A 27,242-nucleotide genomic window follows, 5' to 3' on the forward strand; every position below is an offset into this window, starting at 1 on the left:
TTGCTAATGTTTCAGGGCAGAACTGCAAACATGCCAATCCCTAATTGGAAAGATCTTAATATGTAACCACTGCCAGCAAGAAAATGTCCTTGCTGTTTCTCAGTTAATAGTCAAGGCATTAACCCCAACCTACCTTTACAACCCAAACTCTAATCCTCTACCAACATCATCCCCCACTTTCCGATTCTGACACACGGGCACAGTTTAAAGAGTCGTATTCACCAGCCCTGAGAGAATCAGCTATATTCCTGCCTTCATACCGGCTTTATATAGCTCGTCTCCTTTCTGGTCAGTTTAAGGGAGCTGGGGCAGCAGGGACACTAATAAATAAAGGCTCTCAGGCTTCTTCTCTCAGTTGAAGTTGGCTTTGGGAACGGACACTTTGTGAAAGACGTTTTTGTTAGTGTGGATTAGCGCACAAGATAATGAGCTTCACCAAGGCATGTCATACATGTATAATGGCTTCAATAGTATCCACTCTTCAGCTCCCGCCCTTGCGCTCTCTAATTACAGCAACTTCTGTTTTAAACACACATTTACGGTAATCCTTAGGATTTCAACTTCCCTTAAAATAACATTTTTCTTTTTAAAATTTTTATTTGTATTAGATTTATTTATTTTCCTTTATGTGTGCTTTGTCTGTGTTTCTCTATGTGTACCACATGGATGCTTGATACTTGTGGAGGTCAGAAGGGGGCATTGGATCCCCAGAATTTGGAGTTGCTGATGGCTGTGAGCTACCATGTTGGTGCTGAGAATCGAACCTGGGTCCTCTGTAAGAGGAACATGTGCTCTTAACTGCTGAGCCATCTCTCTAGGCCCAGAAGTAACATTTTCAACAAAGCCTTTCTAAAGATTTTTATCAATCATAACCCTTCCCTTCTATTCTTATGGTAATTTTTATTTCTACTGTTTACCTATATCTTAGAGCAATGCTCTTCTACTATCTGGTTTTGAATGTAACACTTATATCTAGAAAGGATTTAAGGTGGTTATAGTTTTTTTTTTTACTGATTTTTAAATTAATTAATCTGCTAGTATGATTAAAATGTATAAAATGTAGACGTCTTAAGGTTAGTCTTTATTTAGCAAAGTTTCCTTTCTCTAGTGTGCCTTCCATATTCTAAGTACTCAATACATTTTTACTAATTAAGACAAAGTTATTTTGGATAGGGGGATAATGTTTCTATTCAGTCCAATGATAGAAAAATATTTACAATAGTATAAAAGGTATACTTACATACCTAGAAATCATTTCAACATCACAAGGCAGTGTCTTAAGATCTTCTCACTAAGAATCATTACTAACTTTAAAAGATTTAAGGTAATTTTTAAAATGTTCCCTTTTTTGCACATCTGTTTGTGTATGTGTATAGATCTGAGAGTGGTGCATGCACATATAACATGCACTAGTCAGGGATGCTGCTCTCTCACTCTCCACCTAGTCTTTTGAGGCAGGGTCTTGTTTTGATCCCAGAGTTTGCAAGTTTTGGCTAGGCTGGAGGCCAACGAGCACATCCTCCTCCTGGTTCAAACAGCTGCAGTGCTGAGGTGCTGAGTTCTCAGACACATACAGAATGTCTGGCTTGTCACTTGGGTAGTGTGGCTTGAACTATAATCCTCATGCTTACATAGCAAGCTCTCTTTAAAGCTGAGTCAACTTCGGGGCCCAATAAAAAGACTTTTTAAAAAACACACCTCCCATCATAATTTGACTTAATCCATCATTCTTTCTCCTTAGAAATTTATATATTGGTAAAATAATTTATTTCAATGCACCACCTACCTTGTTTTTTTCACAGTGATGTTGCTGCTGAGTTTTTCTAGGCGACATTCCCCAGTATCATGGTTAATAATCAAAATGCACTCTTTTAAGTAAGGTCTCTTGGAACCTTTAAAAACTGTGACTGGTGGAGTTGAACCCTGTTTAAGAAGTTATCATCATTACTTGAAATTTATCATAGATTCAATTGAGATGGGTATTGAGTTCTTTTTGCATTGTTTTTTAAACCATGTTATATACCAAGTCACTTATAAATGATTTAAACTTACTACCCTAAAACCAACAAGTGTGACTTAAAAATAAAAGTACAAAGACAGAGGTGGTTTTAAAAGGCTGAGATCAAGACAGACCTGGCCTCAATTTCTAGCTGCTCAGAAGACGGAGTCAGGAGGGTCCCAAGTTCACAGCATGTCTGGATTACAGAATGAGTACAAAGCCAGTGAGGAAACTTAGTGGGAGCCTATCTCAAGATCAACACTGAAACATAGGGCTGGATTCAGTTCAGTGATATAGGACTTACCTAGCATTTATGAAACTTTAGGTCCAAGTACACATGCACATGAACACACACACGCACACACACACACACACACACACACACACACACACACACACACACACACAGGCTGAGATCTCAAGCCTGCTATCACTGAAGAAAGAAAAAGGAAATACCCCTAAATAGTTAGATTTGTTCTATTTTCATTTGGCAACTTGGATTCAATCTAATCTAATCGAATAGAATCTAAAAATATGTTTACAGGGAAGGAAACATTCTCATTTTGAAACGATCAAGAAAATAGCAATAAAGACCAAGTCTTATTAATTCTCATATGATGACAACAGACATTTAATTAAAAATTGAAAAGTTCTTTCTTAGCAATGCATAAATACTGATCAAGAAATTAGTTTAACTTTAGTATTTTTCTCTAAAATATACCAGAAGGGAGTGGTAAGAGAATAATTACTCAGTAACAGTTACATTTTCTATTATGTCATTCTTAACAAAAGGATTAACAGAGAATGAAGAGATGGCTCATTTGGTAAATACACACACACACACACACACACACAAACACTTAAAGAAACTTAGCTCATAGGGGTTGGGGATTTAGCTCAGTGGTAGAGCTTGCCTAGGAAGTGCAAGGCCCTGTTGGTCCCCAGCTCGAAAAAAAAAAGAAAAAAAAAAAAAAAAAAAAAAAAAGAAACTTAGCTCATTACTACTTTTCTTGAAATTTCCTTAATTTTTGTCACTGCCACCTTCAAACATGAAGAACTTTTATATTATCATTCTCTTAGTCTCACGTGTATAATCCTAAACATAGTCCTCCTGCTTTTGAATTTTCTGAAAGTATACTCATATTTTAAAGCACTTTTGTACTAATTTTTATCAAGCACAATAAAACAATTAGATTAGAAAAGGGTGACCTAAAGAAAGCTAAGTGCATAGCATATTAAATGCACATCAGATGTCTACTAAAAGCAATTTGAGATAAATGTGGTGATTGAGAACAGCATAAACAGGAAGTAGGCTAGGGACTTGTGATAGATGTGGACTGGAAATGAACAAGAAAGGAAGGAAGGAAGAAATGTTGGAGATTGGTTCTAATGCTTTGTCTTAATTTAGCTCCCAAAAATCACATGGGAATCTATGTGCCCAGACGCTGAGGTCCCTGTCCCCAGTTGGTTTTTGATTGATCAATAAAGAACTAAGGCTAATGGCTGAATGGGGGATGGAGGTAGGACTTTTAGAATTCCAGGGCAAGAAACACAGAGGAGAGAAGAGGAGAATCCATCATGAGAGGGGCAAAGGACAAACCACACAGAAGGAACAGGAGGGTAAGACAGCCAAAATATAGTTGCAAAGAGAAAGCGGTCTCATGGGAGGGCTGCCGAGAAAAAAACAGGGAGAAAAAAATATAAATTTAGAAAGTGTTAACTCAGGAATACCGAAGGTGAGTGTGTGCTGGCTACAGGGAGGCTTGGAAGTGCCCAGCCATCGAGTGAGGTAAGCATATTAAAACTGAAAGGGTGTGTGCGTGTGTGTGTGTGTGTGTGTGTGTGTGTGTCTTTTCACGAATCCAGAGCTTTTGGGCGTGTGCAGAGCCCTGCGTGCACCCACCAGGACCATAGAGCGGCATTTAACTAATCACCACTACAAAGGGACAACTTTATTAGCCTTCCTGAAGCTAAAGTGGTCTAAAAAAAAAATCAGGAACAAGTAGCACACACATGGAAACCTGGCTGTCTGGGTCCTGAATAGTGAGGTGTGGAACACTTATCCAAGGCTCTGCAGAGCCAGAGAGGCAGGAGTGTGGTGATGAAAACAAAGCAAAACCATCAAAAATACAAAAAGACAGAAAACAGAGCTAGGGCCACTCTTCTGGAGAGTTGATCTTCAGAGTCGGCTATAAACAATCGAGGAAACTATCCTCATACAGAAACCTACAGATGCCAAACTATAGTTGATAATGGATTTGTACATCTATTTTCCTTAGAGATGTTTACTATCTTTAAAATAGATTACAACCTGAAGTTACAATGTATCACCGTGCTCTGATTCCTTCAAAAATAAGAACTCAATCATCACTCCTTTAAATTGCTCCTAGTACTAAGACTTTACAAACATATAGGAAAAGAGCAGGAACAATGCGTGATCACAGCTCACAAGTTCTCACAGTCGCTATAATTTAAGGAAGTTTATAAACTTTTTTCTTTATCAAACTGAACACCATTTCTAATCTTTAAAAAAAATCATTTTAAAACTTTCTATGTGTATGGGTGTTTTGCCTGTATGCATGTCTGTGCAACATGTGTGTGCCTGGTGCCCACAGATTAAAAGAGGGCATCAGATCCCCTGGTACTGGAGTTATAGACAATGAGCTGCCATGTAGGTGCCAGGAATTAAGCCTGGTTCCTCTGAAAGGGAAGCCAGTGCTCTTAACTGCTAAGCTATCTCTCCAGCCCCACCACCCCTAGACTTTATTATTTAATTTCTGTTCATTTCCTTAAAATACCAAGTAATTTAAGTACCTGAAGTATCCTTGCCTCAAAACAACTATTGAATACCTCCTACATCTCTATATTCACTATTATCCAGTTTGAGGACTCAATCAACATTTTGCCCAGATTACGGCCATCATTTTCTCTATTCTCTTTCCAATTCTGTTACTAATTATGCTAATAGGCAAATTGAACTTAATGTACTCAGGATAAGAGTCCTATTCTATAAACCTATACATGGGGTCCTTTGTGATGTTTTCATTTCTTTTCCAACACTCTAAATCAGAACAATACATATCTGGTTTGTGTGTGTGATAGTTTGTACCTTGAATATCTGCCAAAGGTCTATAAATTTAAGTCTTGTGCTATCAGGAAATGGTGGAAAGTTAAAACTGTAAAGTCTAATGCCTGGCCTCTGGTTTTTAGAGCTAAACCCCTCAGGCTTGTGCTGGAACTCCAAGCCCTCCTCTACCTCTCTTATTTATAAATTTATCTATTGCAATTGGGACACGAAGTAACATTTTTCTCTGTATTCCCAGTATGATGCACAATAGATGAACTTGATCATAAACTGAAACCTCTAAAACCGTGATCCCAAATTACCTTATTCTCTTTATAAGCTGATTATCTCGGGGGGTTCTAATATTAATGGAAAGCTGACTAACTTAAGTAATAAGTAGCAAAAAGTGGGGTCATTGCTATGACTACAGTTGACAATGTGGTAATGCCAACAGAAAACTGAGATAGGAAAGATGCTCTTGGTGAGGTTTGAGATAGAAATAGGATTCTGTTGGGAATCCGACCTGAAGCCATCCTTGTTATAATGTACATGACTGTCTTTTGACAAGAGATTTCCAGGGCATCCTGCTCACTCAGGACTGCTTAAATTGGTAAGGAACGTAAAGGCTGTGGGCACCTCTGTGACAGATCATCTATAGGACCTAGGTTTTGTTCACATGCAGAATATAAGAGTAATGGGATCGTGTAGGATTCCGGTGAGATTCCAAAGGCAAGTCTCGGGAAACAGTGTCGTGGCAGGATCTGAGTCCCTGCAAGCAGCCCCTGACAGGATGAGACACAGAGCAGTGAGAGTGATGCTGGAGCTGTGGTGGAGACCCGGGAGGGAAGAAGGCCAGAATGTGGAACACCTGCCTGGGGATACCGCAATCAGCAGAGTCCAGAAGTGTGGCTGAGCGAGCTGCAACCATCAAGGCTGTGAGGAATGGAGTTGCCCAACCCCTTGGGATCCAACACCCTACCGTGGTGTGCCCTGGATGCTGAACGTGAAGATTTAATATATTAAATATAGGCATTTAATGATATCTACTGGCGCTTGATTGCACTCCTTTTCAATGTGTTCCTGTTCTTTCTTTTTCGAGGATAAATATTTGCTTATTTTGCACCAATGTACACATGTAACTTTTTTTTCAGACCTCACAGTTGAATGTGTCTTGTGTCTCAGAGGAGACTATGGACTTGGACTTCTGAACATTTAACACACCGGGGACTCTTTGAGGTGCACTAAAGGTATTTAGCATTGAGAGGTAGATTTGAGCCTTGGGAGCCAGAATAGGCTGTTACAGTTGGTTCTGGAATATTCCTGAAAGGATCCTGTACAAAAGGTTTAGTCCCTAGCCTGGTGCTACTGGGAGGGGAGGGGTGCTGAGAGGTGGAGCCTTGGAGGAGGTTTTTAGTCACTGGAGGATTCTGCAGATGGAGATTAGAGGATTCTGGTCTCAACTACGAAATTAATTTACTTTATTTATTTTTCACTATAACTAAAAGTAGAAAAAAATCCCTAAGTTTAAAGCAACCTTTTCCCCTCACAGACTAACTATCACACAGATGTGGCACAATAGAGATAACTGACTTAAAGTAGTCAGCCAGGAGGCATACTGCAAATGAAAATGTAAAGGGAGTGAGAGAACAGCTTGTCTGAGGAAAAAACAAGAAAGAAAGAGATCTCTGGCATCGGCATCTGTGGGCATAGCACTCACAGGGCACACACACTCACAAACACGCATACACATATGTAAAATAAGAAACAAATTAATATAAAAATGCACTTGCTCACCCGTCTCCATTTTAAAGAATTTTAGATGTTTTAAGATCTCTAGTCTGAAACAATGTTTTAGTTACAAACTAAAAGTCATCTTCACATTGAACCACGCTTTAAGATGTGAGCGCAAAGACTCTTAAGCATGAACAAATGATTCCGAACAGAACCTCAGTTTAAAGGAATGAATCCACGGCCATATTAAGCAAAGGAATTTGGTTATTTATATATAATTAATTTTAAATAGATGGAAATAGGCTATATAAATGTATAATGTTAAGCTAAATTTATTTAAAGATATTTTTCAGTAAAATGTTAGAGTAACAAAACTTAGGTATCTGGCCAAGGTGGCCAGGGAAGGGCAGTGAGAAGGAGGAGAAAGGAAGGATCCTAGGAAGGACAGAAATATCTCCCTAACACCCTTCTTCTGTGATTTCATAAGACCTGGAGAACCATAGCTTTCATAAGTAACAGAGAGTTACAGGTTTGATAATGAATAACAGTAAAGAGGAATAAACACAAAATAAGGATAAAATGAAAGACAACTGGTGGTTAGCAATACTAATAAATAATATAAAAGGATAAATAAGAGAAACTAGGGAAGTAGCCTCTTTATTGATAGAGTGTCTGCCCTACCATTTGCAAGGCCCTGGGTTCAACCCCAGAACCAATAAAAAACAAATAAAAGTTAGGGAGGAGCAGGATGATGCCTGAGAAGCTCTTCTGCTCATCTCTCCATGTAGACACAGCAAGCTGAGTAGCTGTTCTTATGATAAACTCTCTTCCAAGGAGCTAAGGAAACACAGTGAGAGCGCCCCCTACCTGATTTTAGTATAACAAAACAGAAGGACACACCGAAGCATGCAAGAAGGAAGAATTGCCAGAATGGCCTGTACCCTACTGTAAGCCACCCTGCGGGGAGAACCACACCTCTAGCTTTGGGTAAGGAGAAAGTCCAGTCCTCAAACTTAAAAACAAACTTCAGGTCCATCCTAGTGAACCGCGGTGTTGAGCAAAGCTCCATGATCCTTATCACATGGCTAACACGTGGGGCTGAACCACTGGACCTGTGTTAGGACGGGTAGCTGCTTGTTTCACCCGTAACTCTTACAAAGTCGGTTGACAGAAAGCAGAACTCTACTCACTGGGGAGAAGAAAGAGAGGTGGGAAAAGGCTTTATCTCAGAGCACAGTGCCAGGCCCACCACGGTAAAAACTGAAGGCTTGAGCTCACAGGAACTCCAGATTGGCCCTAGCATCAGGTGCAGACCTGTGCGTTGAAGGGATTGAACAGCACATCTGTTCTATGCACAAGGTGGACTTAGGCTACAGTCATTTCCTCCTAGGGTCCAGGATTCTACAGCTGCAACCCACTGAAAAACACCCTTCATAACTAAGAGACTTTTTACCACCTATGTCCATCTGCAGGCAGCATGGATAGCACAAGGCCAAAGCTCGTAGACAAGGCTATCAAACCTCAGATGTGGTTGAGATCTGTGCCCAGGAGGACAAACTTTTGTCTTGATCTGCACGATCATCAGCTCCATTGGAATACCAACATACCTTGAGGCTGCACAGGTCCTTGTAGCTGTGTGTCATCTAGTGTAATAACACCAATATGGTGGCCTATAGGCTGCCTTCCCAAACACTACCCCAACCTCAAGCTATAAAGCGTTATTTCAAGACTTTTCTCAGTGGGAGTAGGACATAATAGCGAGCGTATGCTATTTGTTGTTCTTGGTTGGTTTTTTTGTTTGTTTGTTTTCATTTTGTTTTGCCCTGGAACTTAGTGGTGGTGACACCTGACACTGGGCATGTCCCATCCTAGGCCTGTCTGTGAACAACCACAGACATGTTCCAAAAAAACACGCAGTCTGTTTCTATTAGACCTCATGTTCAGCCAATAGAAGCTAAGACTGGTTAGAGGAGCTCTGGATCACAAGTTCACTATAGTAATCAGTCCACAGCATCATAGGCCTTGGTCCTAATCAAGAACTGTGCTGGTTGGTGAAGCATGGGCTCATAGCTGACTTGGTGGAACTGTCACTCACAGGTATCACATAGAAACTTGGGTTCGGTCTATCCACAGTGAGAAGCTTCTTGTGTCCAATGACAGTTTGCTGTATATGAAGCAATCAGTCCTACCCTGGACCCAGGAATATATTTGCAGGAACAGAGAAGTCTTTCCTGGACTCTACTATTTCTTTCTGAGCAGAATGCCAATGGCGTATTTAATATAGATCTGGGTTAAGATTGCCTTCTTGTATTGAAATAGCACAACTCCCCTCCAACCAACTTCTGGACAACTTGGACTTGGGCACCCTCTACTGTTGAAATGGTGGGAATGAACACGGGCTCAGAGGAAAGAGGAAACCTGTTTAGAATTTAAGGAGGTGGATGAGGAGAGTCTAATTTGGAAGTAAAATAGGTAACAGATTGGGTAATGCCTTGAGGATGTCACACACCACACGTATTACCAACTGTCATGAAGCCATGCATATTTACAACCGAAAATAAAGTGCCGGAAACTGGCTCGGAGGGAATCAGTACAGGGAGTCCTAAGACAGGGGATTTAAAATGGCTATTTTAAAGACACTGAACAGCCTCGAAGCCTCAATGGAAACACAAAGAAATGGCTTAACAGTCTTAACAGAAAAATGTAAAAGACGTGAGAACTACTTTTGAAAATAGAAATTCCTGAGCTGAAGTTCCCTCAGGAAAATTTAAAACTGCTATACAGGAGTAACCATAACAGGATAGATTAAGCAGAAGAAAGAGTTAGCGTGCTTGAAAACATCTACTTAAAAGTATGCAGGTGACTAAAAATAAAGCATGAGACATTGATAAAAGACATTGGACAGGACACAGAAAGCAGAGCTACCCCATACCCATAGATTTAGAAAATCAGCATCATTAAATGCCACACTACACAAAGTTTCAGAATAAAAATAATCAGCACTCTATATTACCTGAAGTTGCATAATAGGTCAGCACTGCTTTAATCGGTGATGGCCAGAATTTACTGCTTTGCAGAGGACCTCTGCTTGGTTCCCAGCACCCACACGGCGGTTCACAACTACCTACCACTGCAGTTCCAGGGGATCTAATACCTTCCTCTGACCCCACCAGCACTAGTCACACATATGATGTATGTACATACATGCGGGCAAAACATTCATATACGTGAAATAAATCAATCTAAAAAACTAAACTATACAGTTGAGTAAGAAACAAACTTCAAAAATAACAAAAAAATTCATGGAATTTTAGTATGGTGCTTAATAAAAGCAAATATTTGGATTCCTACAGCTTAGGGAGGAAATGAGAACACCAAAGTGGTAGAAAGCTTATTCGAAATAATAACAGAAAGCTTAACAGACTTAGAGATGGACACAAAATTCCAGGTGCAGGGAGGTGAGCGGTACCAGTCAAGTTCAACTCAATCACATCTACCACACGAGGGAAAAGGCGACCAAGCTGTCACAGGGAAAAGACAGAGAACATTCTGAAGGGTGAAAGAAAAGAAACTGCAAACGCATAAAGCTGCCCACTCAGTCCCATAGCAGGTAATCTGTGCAGAGCTGAAAGTTGTCAGCCTCTTGGCTGTTACTGTACAGATCAAGGCAGGCCTGTAGACACGCAGAAGGGTGATAGTCTCCAAAGCCAAGAGAGCAGAAAGACCTACAACAATCAACCCACCACTGCATTGTAAGGGAAAATATCAAGTTGACCCCAAATTAGTAACGCAAATAAAATAGTAAACATCAAAGGATAAGTCAATGAATACTAAAAACTGTAACCCTAAACATCAATGAAGCTAATGAGCTATCTTATTGAAAAGACAGATAGTCAAGATAAACTCTTAGCTAGCTTAAGAAAGTGTGATGGTTTATATATGCTTGGCCCAGGGAGTGGCACTATTAGAAAGTGTGGCCCTGTTGAAGTAAGTGTGTCACTGTGGATGTGGGCTATAAGACCCTCACCCTAGCTGCCCGGAAGTCAGTATTGTGCTAGCAGCCTTCAGATGAAGATGTAGAACTCTCAGCTCCTCCTGCATCATGCCTGCCTGGATGCTGCCATGCTCCTGACTTGATGATAATGGACTGAGCCTCTGAACCTGTAAGCCAGCCCCAGTTAAATGTCCTTGTAAGGGTTGCCTTGGTCATGATGTCTGTTCACAGCAGTAAAACCCTAACTAAGACAGAAAGGGAGAGAGAAGGCTCAAGTAGAATCAGAGATTTAAGTAATAATTTTTTAAAAGGTCATTACGACAGACATGACAGAAACATAAAGATAGAGATTATTATAAACTACATGCTAACAACTTTAATCACCTAGAAGAAATGGGCAAATTGTCCAACATAACACATCAAGGCTGAATAGATAAACCTGAATCAATAAAATCCAAGTAATGAGATTGAAATAATGATAAAAACCTTCCCAATTTTTTTTTTAAAGTCAGGACAAGGATTCACTGCAGAGCAGAATTCTACAAGTTAAAGAACTAATAAAATTCTCCAAGTAGAACAGGAAGTAATTCTCACAAATACATTTCACAGAGCCAGAATTACCCTGATGCCCACACTGGAAAGAACAAAATGCTCACTTGGTGTGATAGCAGGTTTCTCAGTAATCTTTCCAGTACTGAGAAAAGGCTATCAGTCCTTTGATTGTACAAATAGAGAGAAGTACAGGCCAACATGCTTAATAACAGACGTAAGGCTCCCCAGCAGAATACTAGTTGAATTCAATAATGTATTAAACAATTATATTCAATAATGTATTAAACAATTATTCACCTTGATCAAGTTTCAATCATCCTAGGGCTGTCAAGATGGCTCAGGATACACACACACACACACACACACACGCACGCACACACACACACACACACACACACACACACACACACACACACACACACACACACACACACACATACACACACACACACATACATACACACACACACACACATACATACACACCCACACCCACACACACACACACACACACACACACACACACACACACACACACACACACACACATACACACACACACACACACACACACACACACACACACATTTGACATCAAGAGAATAAAGGACAAAACCATGCTAACATCCCAACTGATACAGAAAAGGCATTCAATAAAATTCAACATGCTTCATAATAGAAATATTGGATAATTTTTTTTTCTGGAGCTGGGGACCGAACCCAGGGCCTTCCGCTTGCTAGGCAAGCGCTTTACCACTGAGCTAAACCCCCAACCCCAGATAAATTTAATATATAAGCAATATAGCATTATAAGAACATTTATGAAATAGCTAACATCACATAGAATAGAGAAAAGCTGGTGCTTTCTCTATAAAATCAGCCACCTTGTGTTTATTCAGCACATGCTGGAAGACCTCACCAGAGCCATTAGGCAAGAAAAAGATATAAATGAAATTCACATGTGCACATGCCTACCTACACACACGCCACGCGCCTGCACACGCCACACACACACACACACACACACACACACACACACACACACACACACACACGTGCACACTGCCCCAAACCTGCAAAGATCAATGAAAATGTGAGTTGACTCTTTGAAAAGAAATTAAGTAATCCCTGAAGGTGACATGATCTATACAGAGAGCCCCAAAACTTTTACTAAGACTGGTAGAACTAATAAAACCAGCAAAGATTCAGGATGTAAAATCAATACAAAAGTCATTCGTGTTGCCTTATATATACCAATAGCGAACTACTTGAAATAAGGATCAAGGAAGACATTTTATTTACAATGTCTAATAATTGAGAGATCTTAAAAAAGAACTGCATGAAACACTAATAAAAGATATTAAAGAGGAGGAGAGGGAGAGAGAGGAGCTTTGGCAGGACAATATGGCAGGTGACGTTAAGATTCCATGCTGTACCTTTACAGGTTGTTATAAATGTTCTTAAGGGATGGATGTGTACTGGGCTTTGTATGTTTAGGTGGGCAATTATATCTTACTAATTGGGTCAAAAAAAGATATTAAAGAGGACACAAAACCAGAAAGATATTGTTTCCATAGGCTAGAAAAATTAATATTGTTAAAATGCCTACACTACCCAAATTGATTTATAAATTTAGTGTAATTCCTCTCAAAGGACATCAAGGCTGAATGATGGTATTCAAATAACCAAAATTAAGAGAACCAAAAATATCCCTAAGTAGCCAGTCATTTTGAACAAAACATGGGATATTACATACTTGAGTTGAAAAAAATGCTAACAGCCAAACTAATCAAAGCAGCATACATAGTACTAGCATTAAAAAAAAATCACATAAATCCATGGGATAAACAAACAGCCTAGAAATAAGACTACACATTACAGCTCACTGATTCTTTTTACCAAAGTTACTAAAAATATGCATTGCAAAATAGGAACTCTTAAGAAAATGCTGTTTAAAAATCAGATATATAGAGCAATGAAACTAGAGTCCAGCCTCTCAGTTATAAAGATCAACTCAAAATGGATTTAAGACTTAAGAGTAAGACTTAAAACTATAAAATGACTAGGGGAAAACATAGAGGAAACACTTCTGGACATTGTACTGGGTAAGAAACTTTTAAAAAAAGCACAAAAGCCAAACAAAGAAATAGGATCACCTAAGCTAAAAAAACTTTTGCATAACAACCAAAATGATCAAGGGAGTGCAGAGAAAACATGTACAGTGGGAGAAAATAATTGCATTGCTCACAATGACAGGAAACTGACATAGATTACAGAAGCTCAATAGTCAAAACCAAACCCAATACCAAGTAAAAATGATTCGGTAACTTGATAATTCAATAGATTCAAATAAGCATTTAGCAAAAGAGGAAACACAAATATCCAATAAGCACATGAAAACATATTCCACATCACTAACCCTATGAGAATTTTGTAAAATGTAATTATTGTAACTATATGAAAAACAGTTTGGAGAGTCTACAAAAAAAAATAAGCCATGAAACTAAAAACCTCATATACATAGATTTACCTCATGACCTAGCAATCTCAGTACTAGATGGTAAGCCGAGAAGAGCACATTTTCCTCATCACTTGTGACATTGTATTATTAGCAACAGAAAATAGACTGAGGTCAGGAACTGCCAGTGGCCATGTGTCACTACAGGAAGAAGACTGATCTCAGGCGGAGGCTTAGTGATGACAACCACCAAAGCCTCCACTCTCTATAATAGCTGAAATACAGGGCCTGCACCTCACAGAACTGACACTGGGAAAGATGCTGTATCTCAAAAGGTAGCCTGTGAGGCTCAGAAGACTGTGGGTCCGGGCACAAATAATACAGAGAAGACAAGGACAAGCAGGCTGCAGTCCTTGGGAGGAGCTTCACCCTCAGTGGTGCCAGGCATCACTTGGGAAGAATCTGTCCTCTGATAAACTCTCCTAGTGCCTTCTTTTTAAAAAAATTATTTATTTGTGTGTGTGTGTGTGTGTGTGTGTGCGTGTGCGTGTGTGTGTGCGTGCGTGTGCGTGTGTGTGTGTGTGTGTGTGTGTGTGAGAGAGAGAGAGAGAGAGAGAGAGAGAGAGAGAGAGAGAGAGAGAGAGAGAGAGACATGTCATGGCACATCTGTGGTCACTTCTGTCCTTTCCCTTTTATGTGGGTCCCCAGGATTGACTCAGGTTACCAGGCTTGCATAGCAATCGCCCGGAGCCAGCCATCTCTCCTAGCAGTGCCCTCTAAGTCACTCCAAGTCAATATGGAAACAGCAAAAACAGCTTTTTTCAAACATGGCAGTAACCATAACATCATTACGTAGCTATGGTCCATGTTCTGCTCTATGTATTTAACTCATGCTAATTCATGTGATCTTTGTAACAACCTTATGGGACAGTCACTATCTTTATATGAAAAAAATTAGGCACAAAAGACTTGATAATTTGCCCAAGTCCACACTGAAAGGGGCAAAGGGAGATCTAAACGTGGGAAGTCTGATCCTAGATCTGTGACTTTTAACCTCTCTGAAATGGAGATATGACTAGGTGTGCAAAAGAATCAAAGAATCAAGTGTTTAGTCGCTCCGATCAACCTAACTGCCTCCATGGGTCTGCCACCTCTGGGGAATCTGCAGCTACTTGTCAACAACTTCCTTCATGTTCTGCTTCTAGAAACGAATAGGTGCAGAATAGAGGAGAGGAGACTACAGTACCGGAAACTAGGTAGTTCAGATAGGAAGGAAACTTTGGGAGAAGCCAAGGAAATGATTTCAATCCCCTCCCTATATAAACTGCCATAATTCCCCATTAAGAAAAGACAAAGCGTCAGTTCTCTAACTCGACCTCGGAGCTCCATTATCCGACTCCATCTTCACAAAGGCTTTTTTGTTTGTGTTACCTCATGCATGCTTTACCATAGCCTCTCGAGACACTCTTACTCTCAGCTTATTGGGGAAGACACTGCATTGTAAGGGAAGACTACTCTGCCCGAAGCCCCACAGAGTGGAGCAAGACTTTTGTCGCTGGTACCCAGATTCTAACTCCCATGTCTCATTCCAGCAGCATGTGTCATAGCCATGAACAAAGATTTGGAATGAAGATAGCAAGGCCACGTTAAAAAAAAAAAATTCCCAAACGATCTGAGGTAAAATTGAATTTCTTTCAATAGAACCCGGGTCACATACATTTGTGTGTGGACTTTATAACATTGTGATACGTTGGGCAAAGATTACTTATAATTGAATAATCTGTATTTACATGTAGCATGTAACCATGGCTACATCCATACAACAAAGCAGGGCTAAGTAGAGATAGCTGCTGTTGGAACCCAGAATACTCTTCCTTTTTATCAAAATGGGGCTTAAGAGCAAACTTCGTAACTTGGTATCTCTTACTTGAGGGGGTGTTTCTTGGAATAAGAGGAAATCTGAGAGGGAACCTGGATTAGAAGAAATAAAAATCTCACTTATACTCTTCTACGTACACTTCACCTACTTGGTTAAGTGAGCGACTCTGTTTTGGTGGCATCTGTGGTTACCGTCTTTAGCCTGTCTGATGTCTGGTGCCTCACCTGCTCTGCCACATCAGACACACAGCCATTACCCCTAAGTCTCACATGTTCAGTTATCTGACCAGCACTTTCCCAAAGGTATAATCATGTCCTACGATTATGTCACTCCCGTCTCAGAAATAGCTCATCCACACCTGCGTCTCACAGGACAGAAGGCAGAAGAGCTCACTGAGGAGTTTCTTCTTCCCCCTCCAGAAAGTGACAAATTGAGATATTCCCTTTCTTGGCAAAGCTAGAGAGGAGAAGAGTTTGGTATTCCTGGTTTTGTGTGTTCTCATATTTGTGGTATCATCTAAAGAGGATCTTAATTCTGCCTTCAAATTTGTTTACTTATGGGGCTGGGAAGATGGCTCCTTAGTTAAGAGCACATACTGCTCTCACAGAAGACCAAAGTATAGTTCCTATGTCCCTTGTTCACAACCGCCTATAATTTCAGCTCCAGGTGATCCAATGGCCTCTTTTGGCCCCACCAATATACCTACATTTAAGTGCACACACACACACACACACACACACACACACACACACACACACACACACACACTCGAGAGAGAGAAATTTTTAAATTAAATTAAATCTTTAAAAATGTTATTTATAGTTCAGCTACATCTCCTCCAGCATATCAGAAGTCTCAGAAGGAACATTTTGTTTGTTATTCCACATTTGACATCAGTGGTATCTCTGCTTGCTTGTTAAGTGTACAGGTACAACGTGTACTCTCCTTAAACAAAACTGTCCGAAACAGGCTGGACAGGAAAAGAGCTCGCTGAGCCTCTAAGAACTCCACATTCCTCCAAGTCCTCCTAGCCCCTCCCTTCTGTGTGAAAGAAGACTCAAAGAGATCTTGAAACTTGCAGATGTTCAGGAGGGAAGCAAGGGAGGAGAGCAGGCCCCACCCGCCCCCCACCTGCCTGACGTAAACAGAGGGGAAGAGAGCTATCCAAGCCAGGCCCGTTAGAGGAGGTTTCAGATGGTTTATGGAAAAAAAGCAAGGACCCTCACAATTGGTTGCTAGGTAACTCTGCTGCAAATGGGAGTGAGCAGCTATGATCCCTGGGACTGCACAAAAATGATATGGTCAACAGGAGGATTTTAGAACTCAGAGGACTTGTTCTGCCAGTTATTCATAAGGGGGAGGGAGGGAAAGAGAGAGAGAGAGAGAGAGAGAGAGAGAGAGAGAGAGAGAGAGAGAGAGAGAGAGAAAGATATGCCCTTCTCTGGGCCCCTTCCTTCTAGTTAAAAGTGGAATGGCAATACCTACTTTTCCAGACTGTGAATGCTGAATTCCTTGAGACGGTGCCTGGCATGGAGTGAACACTGTACAAGTGGATGCTCATGGATAATATGGTGAACCACGCACCCCACAGGGAGAGGGTCCTGGCTCTCATCTATTAGCTTTACAGTTTGGGGCACATTATTTACTTTCTTTAAGCCTCAGTTTCCTTCTCTATCACATAGGGGTAAGCTCCTAGTTGTTGATGTAGACAGCGGATAAAATTAAGTGGGTAATACATAAAAAATCACCAAGCACAGCATGTGAGACCAGCCATGCCACATCCAATAGATGTTTGTCATCATTAGTATTTACTATTTTTAAAAATGTTTATAAAAATGCATAGTATTTAACTGGTCTACAGACTTCATTTTTGTTTATTCTATTTTGTAATAGAAAAAAAGTAATGGATTTTAAAATCTACCTTATCAAAAAAAAGTATCAGAACCTGAAATTATTCTTGTTTTTTAAAAATGTTATCTATCTATCTATCTATCTATCTATCTATCCATCCATCCACCTACCTACCTACCTTTCTCTATTTACTTATTTTGGTTTTTCAAGATAGGGTTTCTCTGTGCAGCTCTGGCTGTCCTGGAACTCATTCTGTGTAGACCAGGCTGGCCTTGAACTTACAGAGATCCATCTGCCTCTACCTCCTGGATGCTGGGATTAAAGGTGTGTGCCACCACTGCCTGACTGATAATTTCATTTTTTTAACCATGTGTGTGTGTAGGTATGTACACACGAGTGCAGATGGCGTGTGGGATATCTCTAGCAGATTAAAGGAGTAATTACTTCCTTCCTTTTTAAGCCATAGGTTTGACAACAAAGGCCTAGTCCAACAGTCATTTGCTAAAGACTTCTATGGAGACCGTAATCCAACATGGTAGATTATAACTCTTCACTAGGCAGAATAAGGGTGAACAAAATAATGCTTATCAATACATAGAAGGGTTGCCATAGCAAAGCAATAGAAGGGATGGTGTGGGACAGTTGTAACTTGAAACACAGATATTCTGTTCGGCAAGGACGGGCCAACTGGAGTCCTGGCGCAAACTAACCATCACGGACTACCATAACCTGAAACTACAGAACAGCAATCCCCACCATGAACTTAAAAGCTTTTCGGTCCCCTTTATAATGAAATGGCTGCTTTTCCCTGAGTGCCTGGGGATGGGGCGGACATGAGAGACCTTTGAAGGTAGCTGGGAGGGGCTGGAGGCAGGAAGTGGGGGGTATGACTATTTATATTAAAAACTTATGTTTAAGTAGTATAAAAATGAAAATAAAATTGAATGGTTCATTCAGTTTGTTCCTTAATGGACGCCATAGAACAAATAAGGTTTATGCTTCCTAATAAATTTCCAAATGGTATAGAAACACCAGAATCTGGGAATTTTTCATAATAGAGGATTTCAAAAGCTAGTGTATCCATGACATCTCATAGTGAATTGATTTTTTTTCCATTTTCTTCAGTTCCTAAGGAAACAAATGAGAAATATTCAACAAGAACTCCCATACACATACAAAGCTCCACCTCAAGAAAGCCTTCAGAAACAGCAACTGACTACATCTGACACAGTGGCGGAGTCACAATGAGTGGTATTGAATTATAAATGCAAGAAAAAGAGAGCAGATTCGAAGATTAAAACTGTTATACCTCTACCCATGACAAGCCAGATCACTGATCCATGTGAGACAATGTAAACTGGCCAACTCTAGACTCCTCCCAATATAAAATTAAAGGCAACGTGTCTCAAAAAGTTCAGTTTTTAAAATACACAACCCAAAGTTACAGAGTTGGTTTTCTCTATAACAGATGAAGTCAGTATTAAAGAAAAGAAAAGAAGAAAAACAAAACAAAATTCTAGTTAATAAGAAATTTCTAACTCAAGGACTGAACTAAGAAAACGTGTATTTTCTGAAAGTAACATGGGTTGCAGTATTTCAACACATTTGGAAAAAATTAAAAAACGGAGAAAATGTTCGGGTAAGGGCTCCAGACCCTAGCACCTGGGCCCGAAGAGCCCAGTTCCTAAACTGCAGATTGAGTGTCTCTAATTCAAAATTCAAAAATCTGAAATGTTCCAAATTGCAAATCTTTCCAGCTCAAACATAACACCACAAGTGGAGAACTCTACATCACCGACTGTCTCATCTACTAAGCTATCGTAAGTAATGCATAAAATTATTTTTTTAGCTAAGCGTATATAGCCTATGGAAGATAAACAAATTTTGTACTTTAGATGTAGGTTCTATCCGTGACATATTTTATTATATATTTGCAAATATTCCAAAATTTAAAAAACTAGAAGGCTCAAACAAGTATTGTCCCAAGAATTTATATAAAAGTTGTTCAATGTGCATACTTCTAAAATAGCTCCCCCAATGAACCATAAATCTCGCCATATCCATCTTTGTTTAGACTTATTCCTAGTATCAATACAATGAAGTACAAATTTTAAACTTCAATATAAAATAAGTCTGCAATTTGATCCCAGTCTGTTTCAGCTTCTACTCCTTTAATCTATTCTCACAGTACTTTACTGTAATGAGTTATTTACCTCACGGGCCTGTTCTTTTCAGCATTAGAGACTTTTGTGTATTACTCTGCTTGACCAGAGTATCATATTTCCTGTCTGTCATTCAACTTTTAAAGGCTCAGCTCAATTACCGATCGTTTTATGAAGCCTTTCAAGAATTCGTTGGACAGAGGATTTTGTTTCACTTAAGTGCATATGGGGCATTCTATATATGTTCTAACTTATACATTAGCTGTTAGTTTACATGTCCATCTGTAATAGCAATCTAGGACTACAAGGCAAGAAACATTATCTATAATCATCTCGGTAATCACTGTCAAGTCATTTGCTACGATATTCCTTGAAACCATTAAATGAACTAAAGTGTTTTAACATTGGTTGAGCTGAAACAGTTTGAAATGTGTTGATGTTGCTTCCTATGAACAGCATTCGTCACTTTAACCAACCACCATTTTATGAATGGTGCAAATAAATGGTGCAAATATTTTCATTGAGGTTTAGTTTCTATCCTTTAGAATAGACCTCTTTCATCTTCATATAGAGAGCTACTTACTTCTATATTTGGAAGAGTTATTGTCACCTGTTCACCTTTGCCAACCTCAAGATTTCCTTCACAAGAGGCATCAACAGAAGCAGGTTTGAAGTCATCTAAAAATAGATACAAATATCAATTTTTTTAAGATAACACAATGTATTATTCATGACTGTGAACAGATAGTGACAAAAGCAACTAAGAGGATTATTTTGGTTCACTGGTAGTTTTGTCCAGTTATTTTTATTGTATGTGTGTGGATGCTTTGTTTCCATGTATGCGGGTGTAGGAGCCCAAGGAAGCCAGTGGATCTAACTGGAGTTAGAGGTAGGTGTATGTGCCACGTGGGTACTCAGAACCAACCCAGGTCCTCTAACTGCAAAGTTCCTTAACGCTAAATCCCTTGGGTCACTGTTTAAAGAGTACAATCCGTCATAGCAAGGAAAGGACGTCAGAGTTCACCCTGGTCAAAGAACTATCAGTGCCATCAAATCCTAGTTTAAATTAGGGTAATTCCTGGTATTTACTCACACTAAAGCTTTACTACTTTTGGTGGGTGGGCCCACTTGAATAGTCATTACTTATCAGCTCATTCTGTGACAATAACAAATGAAAACAGGAAATTTACTGATTATTAGCCCTTACATAGATATGTATTATAATGCTGGTGGTAGCCCAAATCCAGAATTCATTCTAATGAGGTATTCAAACTCTATGTAGTGAATCTTTGTTGCTAAATGTTGTCATTGTTACATTTGAGTAAATTGCATGCATTAGAACTCCTCATACATAATTGAATAGAACTCATAAAAACTAATGGTAACTATTATTTACTCTTTACCACGTTCTAAATACCGTGTTAGGTTTTTAGGACCTCTCTAGGAAAGAATCCAGAAGGTAGCTATTACCATTTTCACAAATGAATACTGTGGTTGAAAGCTTAGGGAATGTTTTAAAAGTCACATTACATACAGGTTTGGCGAAGTTCAGGGTTCACAACCAGGCTTATCTGAAGCACTAGTGTAAAAGACAGGCAAGATTTATTCCATACATGAGACAAAAATAATGCTTTCAAATAACACTGGCTTGAGTGTTTGGTGTAAATTAGGTCCACCTGCTCTACATAAATGTCAAATTCTATATTATATAGTTTCCTTTCCTTACTGAGTTATGAAGACTGAAGGTCACACTGGAAATAAACCTGTGACCCTGCCAAGGATAATGGCAGGTTTTGTTTAAATAAACCTAAAAGGATTCTGTGTGATGGTATACTTAATTGAATAGGGGTGGGGGAGACACCACATTTTTAAAGCCTTCTGTAGGACTAAGTGTGGAATCTAAACTTGTTCATTCTGTACTTGTTATTACCATTGTCTTCTTACATATTCTTGTTTATTGTCACTCTTGTGGCTCTGACTTGGAAAATATGTTTTCAACATTTTAAGAACTTTTGTAAAGCCGGGATGTAGCTCAGTGACAGAGCACTTGCCTAGTATGTTCACGGCCTTGGGTTTGAGTTCTAACACTGAAATTAACAATCAATTAATCAAAGAAACTATAAATAGAAGTCTTTGAAACACCCGCAAGGCACTTTTCAAAAGCTGTATTTCATTCACTTAATTTTGGATTTGTAACTGGAAGAAGAGGATGTGTACCTAAGCTATAAAGATATATATACACCGAGGGCCAGAAGAGATGGCTCAGCAGTTAAGAGGACTGGCTGTTCTTGCAGAGAACTTGGGTCATTCTCAGCATCAGCATCAGGTCATTGATAACCAAGGTTAACTCTGGTTACAAAGGATTAGAGGTTCCCTTGTGGTCTCTGAGGGCACTGCATAATGTGGTGCACATATGTAGACTCAGGCCCGCATATATACATAAAAATAAATATTTCTATCTTTATAACTTTTTTCGTAATCTTAATCCTTGCAGCTTGAAAAACAAAATATCACTGAATTCCTGAGAGGGAAGAGGAAAAGGACACGGGAAAGGGGCATTGAGAGATCAGATAAGAACAGTATCTTGCTTTTAGGTGTAGAGAGAGAGGGAGAGAGAGGGAGAGGGAGGGAGAGGGAGAGGGAGAGAGAGAGAGAGAGAGAGGGAGAGAGAGAGAGAGAGAGAGAGAGAGAGAGAGAGAGAGAGAGAGAGAGAGAGAGCGCTCTGGATGGCAATACAGAGCAAAATAAACAAGGGGCACCACTGAAGTTCTGTTGGTAAACCTCTCCCATTTATTCCACCAAAGCATGCTATTTTTGCTTAGTAAAGTCTTTTTTTTTTTTTATAAAGTTTAAGTAGATCAATGGCAGGTTAAAACCATTGGTTTTTCCTACCCTTACTCTAAGTTATAACTAGATTGTTTACAACTTACACTCTGAAGACTGAGTTTTAAATGGATGTGTTTCAGAATATAAACTTTATAAGGAAAGAGACAGAAAGGTGGAGGAATGTAGGACAATGAGACAATAAAGAAGAGCTGGGCTGCAGAAAAGGTGTGAAAAATCTACAATTTGTCACACACACACACACACACACACAAGAGGTCACGACTCAGTGATGTTTCTCTTACGCGCTAGAATTCTGCGGCCTATTATGCAAAAAAGAAGTTTTACATACAAAATTAAGTTACATTTTTCATACTGGTATATCATTTAATTACTGAACCGAGAAGGCTCATTATAACCTCTTTTCCAACAACATTAAAAATAACTTACTAAAAAAGATCCCAGAGAACAAAAAAGAAAACCGACGAATAGAAACATTGGGAGGTAAAATTTTAAAGTAAAGAAAGTAGGAAAAAAAAACCTTTCAATTTTTGATAATCAGTCATTGCTTAGCTGCCCACGAAATCTGAGATCTAAAAGAGATACAAATGATTGAGACAGCTGTCAATCTCTCCCCACTGGGAAGCCTCATCGGCCAGAGTGAGGACAAGTGAAAATGGGGAAGAAGTGTCCTTGTGGCCTCTAAACATCACTTTTGTCCCGCACTCGGTCCTTTGTTCCACCTGTCTGTCACCTTTCCAAACTCTTCATCATTCACTTGACAAGCTAGTCTCCACAGCCGCCCCTGCAGATCCCCCCACAAAACTTCCTCTCCTGCCAGTCAGTCTCTCTTAAATCCTTCCAAGGTTCTCCTACACCTGCGGGACACCAGGTGCCTGCACAGAGGCTGACAACGGGTTAATGGATCACGCTGTCATCTGGTCTCCCGGGGAGCAAAGAGCCGCGAGGACAGAGTTACAGAATCCTGAGGAGTCTGTCTCCATACCACCCTCCCATCCCAGGAGGCACCCGGGGTACCCCGGACAGTCCGCACTCACAGCGCACGGTGTGGAAAGCACAGCGCGGCTGCTTCTCGAAACTTTCGCCTAATTTGAGAATCCGCTCGCGACGGTCGAGGTATGCGAGTCCCGCTGGTCCATTCATCCTCTTCCTCTGCCTCCCGCTTCGCCTTCACCGTCCCGCCGCCGCAGCCTTCTGGAGCAGCTTGCACTGGCCGCGAGCCTGAGCTCGGAACCGGGGCGGGCTCCGTTCATCTCTCTCCAGACGCGTGAGGCCGCCCCTTGGAGCGCCCCGAGTCTTGATTGGCTGTCTGGAGACAGTTGCTCCGCCCCTCGCCTGGGGCTCATCCCCGCCCCTAGCCCCCTTCCCGCGTCGCGACGCACACAGCTCGGCGAAGGCGGCCACGCTGAGGTACGCTGTGCGGGTCGGGCCCTGAGGTGGACGAACGCGGGGAAAAGATGAGGTAACAGACCCGAGGTGGCGATTGGGATGGGAGAAGGCCCTAGGGGACGGGGAAGCTAGGACGCCAGGAACGTAGGGAAGAACTGGTTGGCGGGGCCTGCTAACGGGAGCGTGGGCCTCCTCCGCGCCGGGCCCGCAGGTTTGGTGTGGAAACGGACGCCTGAGGAGGGGTGGCGGCCGGGGCCAGCCTCTGGCCTCCTGAGGCCTAGTTGCTCCGAGGCGGTTCTGGAACCCCAGCCGCGCCCCCTCAGGTGATGTGACCAGACTGGAAGCCTCTGGAAGCGGCGCAGTTACCTTTGATGGACGTTTTTTTGTCTTTTTTTTTTTTTTAAACCTTTAAATGCGCACGCTTTTCCTGCCCAGTCAGGACCTGAGGAGGGGGCGTTTCCAGAGGAGACCGAAGCGTAGGATTAGGGGTAACTGACTGCTGTACATTTCTGTCATTTGTTTCTGCCCTAGTGATTCCTGGAAGCAGTGAAGGGCACGGCCTTGGGATTCTTGATTCCTCAAAGGTCAGCCTAGCAACAGGGTAAGAGCATTGATTGATTGATAATTGCCTTTCTCCCCCTCCTGACACTTCACAAAATTGTTAGGAAGTAGGAGAGAGCGTTCATTGTATTAGAGGAGAATTCAGAGAAAGCAGACAGTGAAGTTGCCCCCTCAGGTGATTTTTTCAGGTTACCTGTGTGATCAGACAATGCTTTCACCTTCTGCCTTCAGTAGAATTGTCAATTTATTTTCCAGGCGGATGGGTGATTTTTTTTTTTTTATTTATTTATTTATTTATTTATTTATTTATTTATTTATTTATTTATTTATTTTTGCCTTCAACCCGTTAAAGATACCTGGAGACTGTTCCGTGTGATATTTATGCATGAAGGTTCTGAAGGCAGAATGTCTGGGCTTTTACGTCAGCTTCATACTATTAATGTGATTTCGTGCAAGCAAATCAAACCAATGTGTTTATCTTTAGAATTGGGGAAATAATAGTAGCTGTGTAAAAAATAACACCCATCCCTTGGAATTGTTGAGACAGTTAAATGAGTTAATACATGCAAGCAAGTAAAACATTACACAGAGCGCTCTGTGTACTTTCATATTTCTAGATTTGCCTTCTAAATTTTGAAGTCTAGGGACAAGGAATGGCTATTACGTTCAGAGATGAAACCATTGGTTTAGAGAAACCCAGGTGGTTGACTTTGTGGCCATTTAGTGTCCAGAGGGGTTTATTCAGTGGCACAAGTGAGTGGATATACGTTCACATTTATTTTATTACCATACTGTATAAAATAATTTGCAACCTGAATGGCTACCAGGGAAGGGAACGTTAAAATGTATTTTGATGAATTCTTACAAAGAACAGGTAGAATAATGTAGTCATTGGAAAGAATAAGATAACATGCATTCTCTAGGAAAGTTTTACATCTTCTACATGCTAGAAATTTTATTGGACTTTCTTTAGAATAGTTTCAGTGAGTTTGTCTGTTAATGATTTATATTTTACTCAAGAAGAGGGTTTCACTATCTAATTCTGGTTGTCTTGAAACCCACTATGTAGAGGTCAGTCTCGAACCCACAGAGACATAGCTGCCTCTGTTTCCCAAGGGCTGGGATTTAAAGGCATGTGTCACTATGTCCAGCTAAGTTCTATTTTTCTTAACTGCATATTTGAAATGATTATGAGCACTACTTCATAATCCCATTGTAAGAATAAAATAATGCATTGAAACCCAATTAGCACAGTTCTTACCTCATAATAAATGCTATATGTTATCTTTATTAATTAAAATGTTTTATATTAATGATATTATTGAGCTTCAAATTCTTAGAGCTTATATAGAAAGGGTCTAGTAAGAAAGTTGATGTATGGGCTTTTTAATTTTAGAATTGATACACTATAAGTAACTTTTAATTTTGTTATAATTTCATGACACTTCTCAGGTCTAGTATGTTGGGGTTTTCCAAACCATTTCCAGATTTAGTGATTAGGTAGAAGGGCTCATAGGACTCAACACATATATTGTCTTATTTGTAGCTGTAATTTATAGTGAAGATATGTAAAGCACAGTCATTAAAGTGAAAAGATCATATAGGATAAATCCACAGGAAACAAGGCTCAGTTTTCCAAGATCTACTCCCAGTAGAATTGCAGGATACACATAATTTCTTAAGGAAAACAGTTGTGACTACACCAGTGAAGTATTTGCTACTAGATACTTAGTGACCAGAATAGTTACTGGTTTGTGTTGAAAGATTGTTTTTTTTGCCACTAATTAGAGATAGTGGAACCATCAAGAGGTGAAGCCTAGTGGGAAATAATTAGATCATTGGGGTCACCACCCTCGAAGGAATTGTAAGAGTTTAGATAGTCCTTAAGAGAAGACTGTTATAAAAAGGCCTGTCCCCTCCTTAGTCTCTCTCAGGTATCATGTGCTATATCTCTTCTATTCATACTACATAGCATCTGTAATATGGCAAAGCCAAGACTGCTTTCACCAGAACTAAGCCAGGGCGCTGACATAAAGCCCTTGAACTTCGAGAACTGTGAGCCAAATAAACCTCTTTATAAAATACCTCAGGTATCTTATTAAGTATTGAAAATCAGACAAAGCATACATCAACATTCTCAGAATCTAAAAGGAAAACATGTTTATTTACCACAACCACTATATTTATAATAGCTTTGGCACAGTGATCCAAGCTTATAAGACAACAATAAAAATCCTTCTGAAATCCACATTCTAGATGGTAGCCAATGGCCAGCCTTGTAAAATGACCTTTGAAGAGAAAGCTGTACTTAAGCCTGCCATATCAACTCTTTGTATAATCTGTTTCTCCTGTATGATGTCTATCCTAGAACTGTTGCATAGAGTAAATGTGAAGCTGATACAATTTCTGATTCTTACATTTGACCTTTTTAAAATGATTATTATGTTTAAGCATAGGTGGTAGAAAAAATGAAGCCAGCGGGTACAGACCCAAGGATCTTGTCTTTAGCTGCTGAAGTAGCGAAAAGTCCTGAACAAAATGTCCCTGTTATATTATTGAAGTTAAAAGGTAAGAAAATATTTTTATAGTTAGGAAAGACATGACTCAATGTTAGTATTCTAATTCGTTTGGAGAAATCTTAACATTGTGGAATAACCCTTTCTTTTTTGCTATATTTTTAATGATAACAACATATAAATACAAGTCCTTGTTAGATGAGTTGAGCAAGAATAAGTATATCTTATCTTCTTTTTCCTTA

At 40.0% G+C, this 27,242-nt stretch overlaps 2 protein-coding genes across 4 annotated transcripts in view; one reads left to right on the top strand and one right to left on the bottom strand.

The window, feature by feature from the left end:
* The window catches only part of Eaf2 (ELL associated factor 2), a 40,203-nt gene extending 16,399 nt beyond the window's left edge, over positions 1 to 23,804 (bottom strand). Inside the window, exons 1-3 of the mRNA XM_032900179.1 lie at positions 23,572 to 23,804; positions 20,274 to 20,368; positions 1,787 to 1,923 (exon numbers count right to left, since the gene is read on the bottom strand). Coding sequence (XP_032756070.1) covers positions 1,787 to 1,923; positions 20,274 to 20,368; positions 23,572 to 23,677 — 338 coding nt within the window. The 5' untranslated portion in view covers positions 23,678 to 23,804. The remainder of the gene's footprint in view (positions 1 to 1,786; positions 1,924 to 20,273; positions 20,369 to 23,571) is intronic.
* A 98-nt stretch (positions 23,805 to 23,902) lies between these two features.
* Positions 23,903 to 27,242, top strand: part of Iqcb1 (IQ motif containing B1) — a 47,021-nt gene continuing 43,681 nt past the window's right edge. The window contains exons 1-3 of one of the 3 annotated variants that reach the window (XM_032900180.1): positions 23,903 to 23,996; positions 24,455 to 24,524; positions 26,941 to 27,052. In XM_032900180.1, coding sequence (XP_032756071.1) covers positions 26,953 to 27,052 — 100 coding nt within the window. In that variant the 5' untranslated portion in view covers positions 23,903 to 23,996; positions 24,455 to 24,524; positions 26,941 to 26,952. Of the gene's footprint in view, positions 23,997 to 24,454; positions 24,525 to 25,109; positions 27,053 to 27,242 lie in introns of those variants that run through there. The other 2 variants (XM_032900181.1, XM_032900182.1) reach the window with 2 other exon arrangements.

This window comes from Rattus rattus, chromosome 4, assembly GCF_011064425.1.
Source record: "Rattus rattus isolate New Zealand chromosome 4, Rrattus_CSIRO_v1, whole genome shotgun sequence".
Lineage (NCBI taxonomy): Eukaryota > Metazoa > Chordata > Mammalia > Rodentia > Muridae > Rattus > Rattus rattus.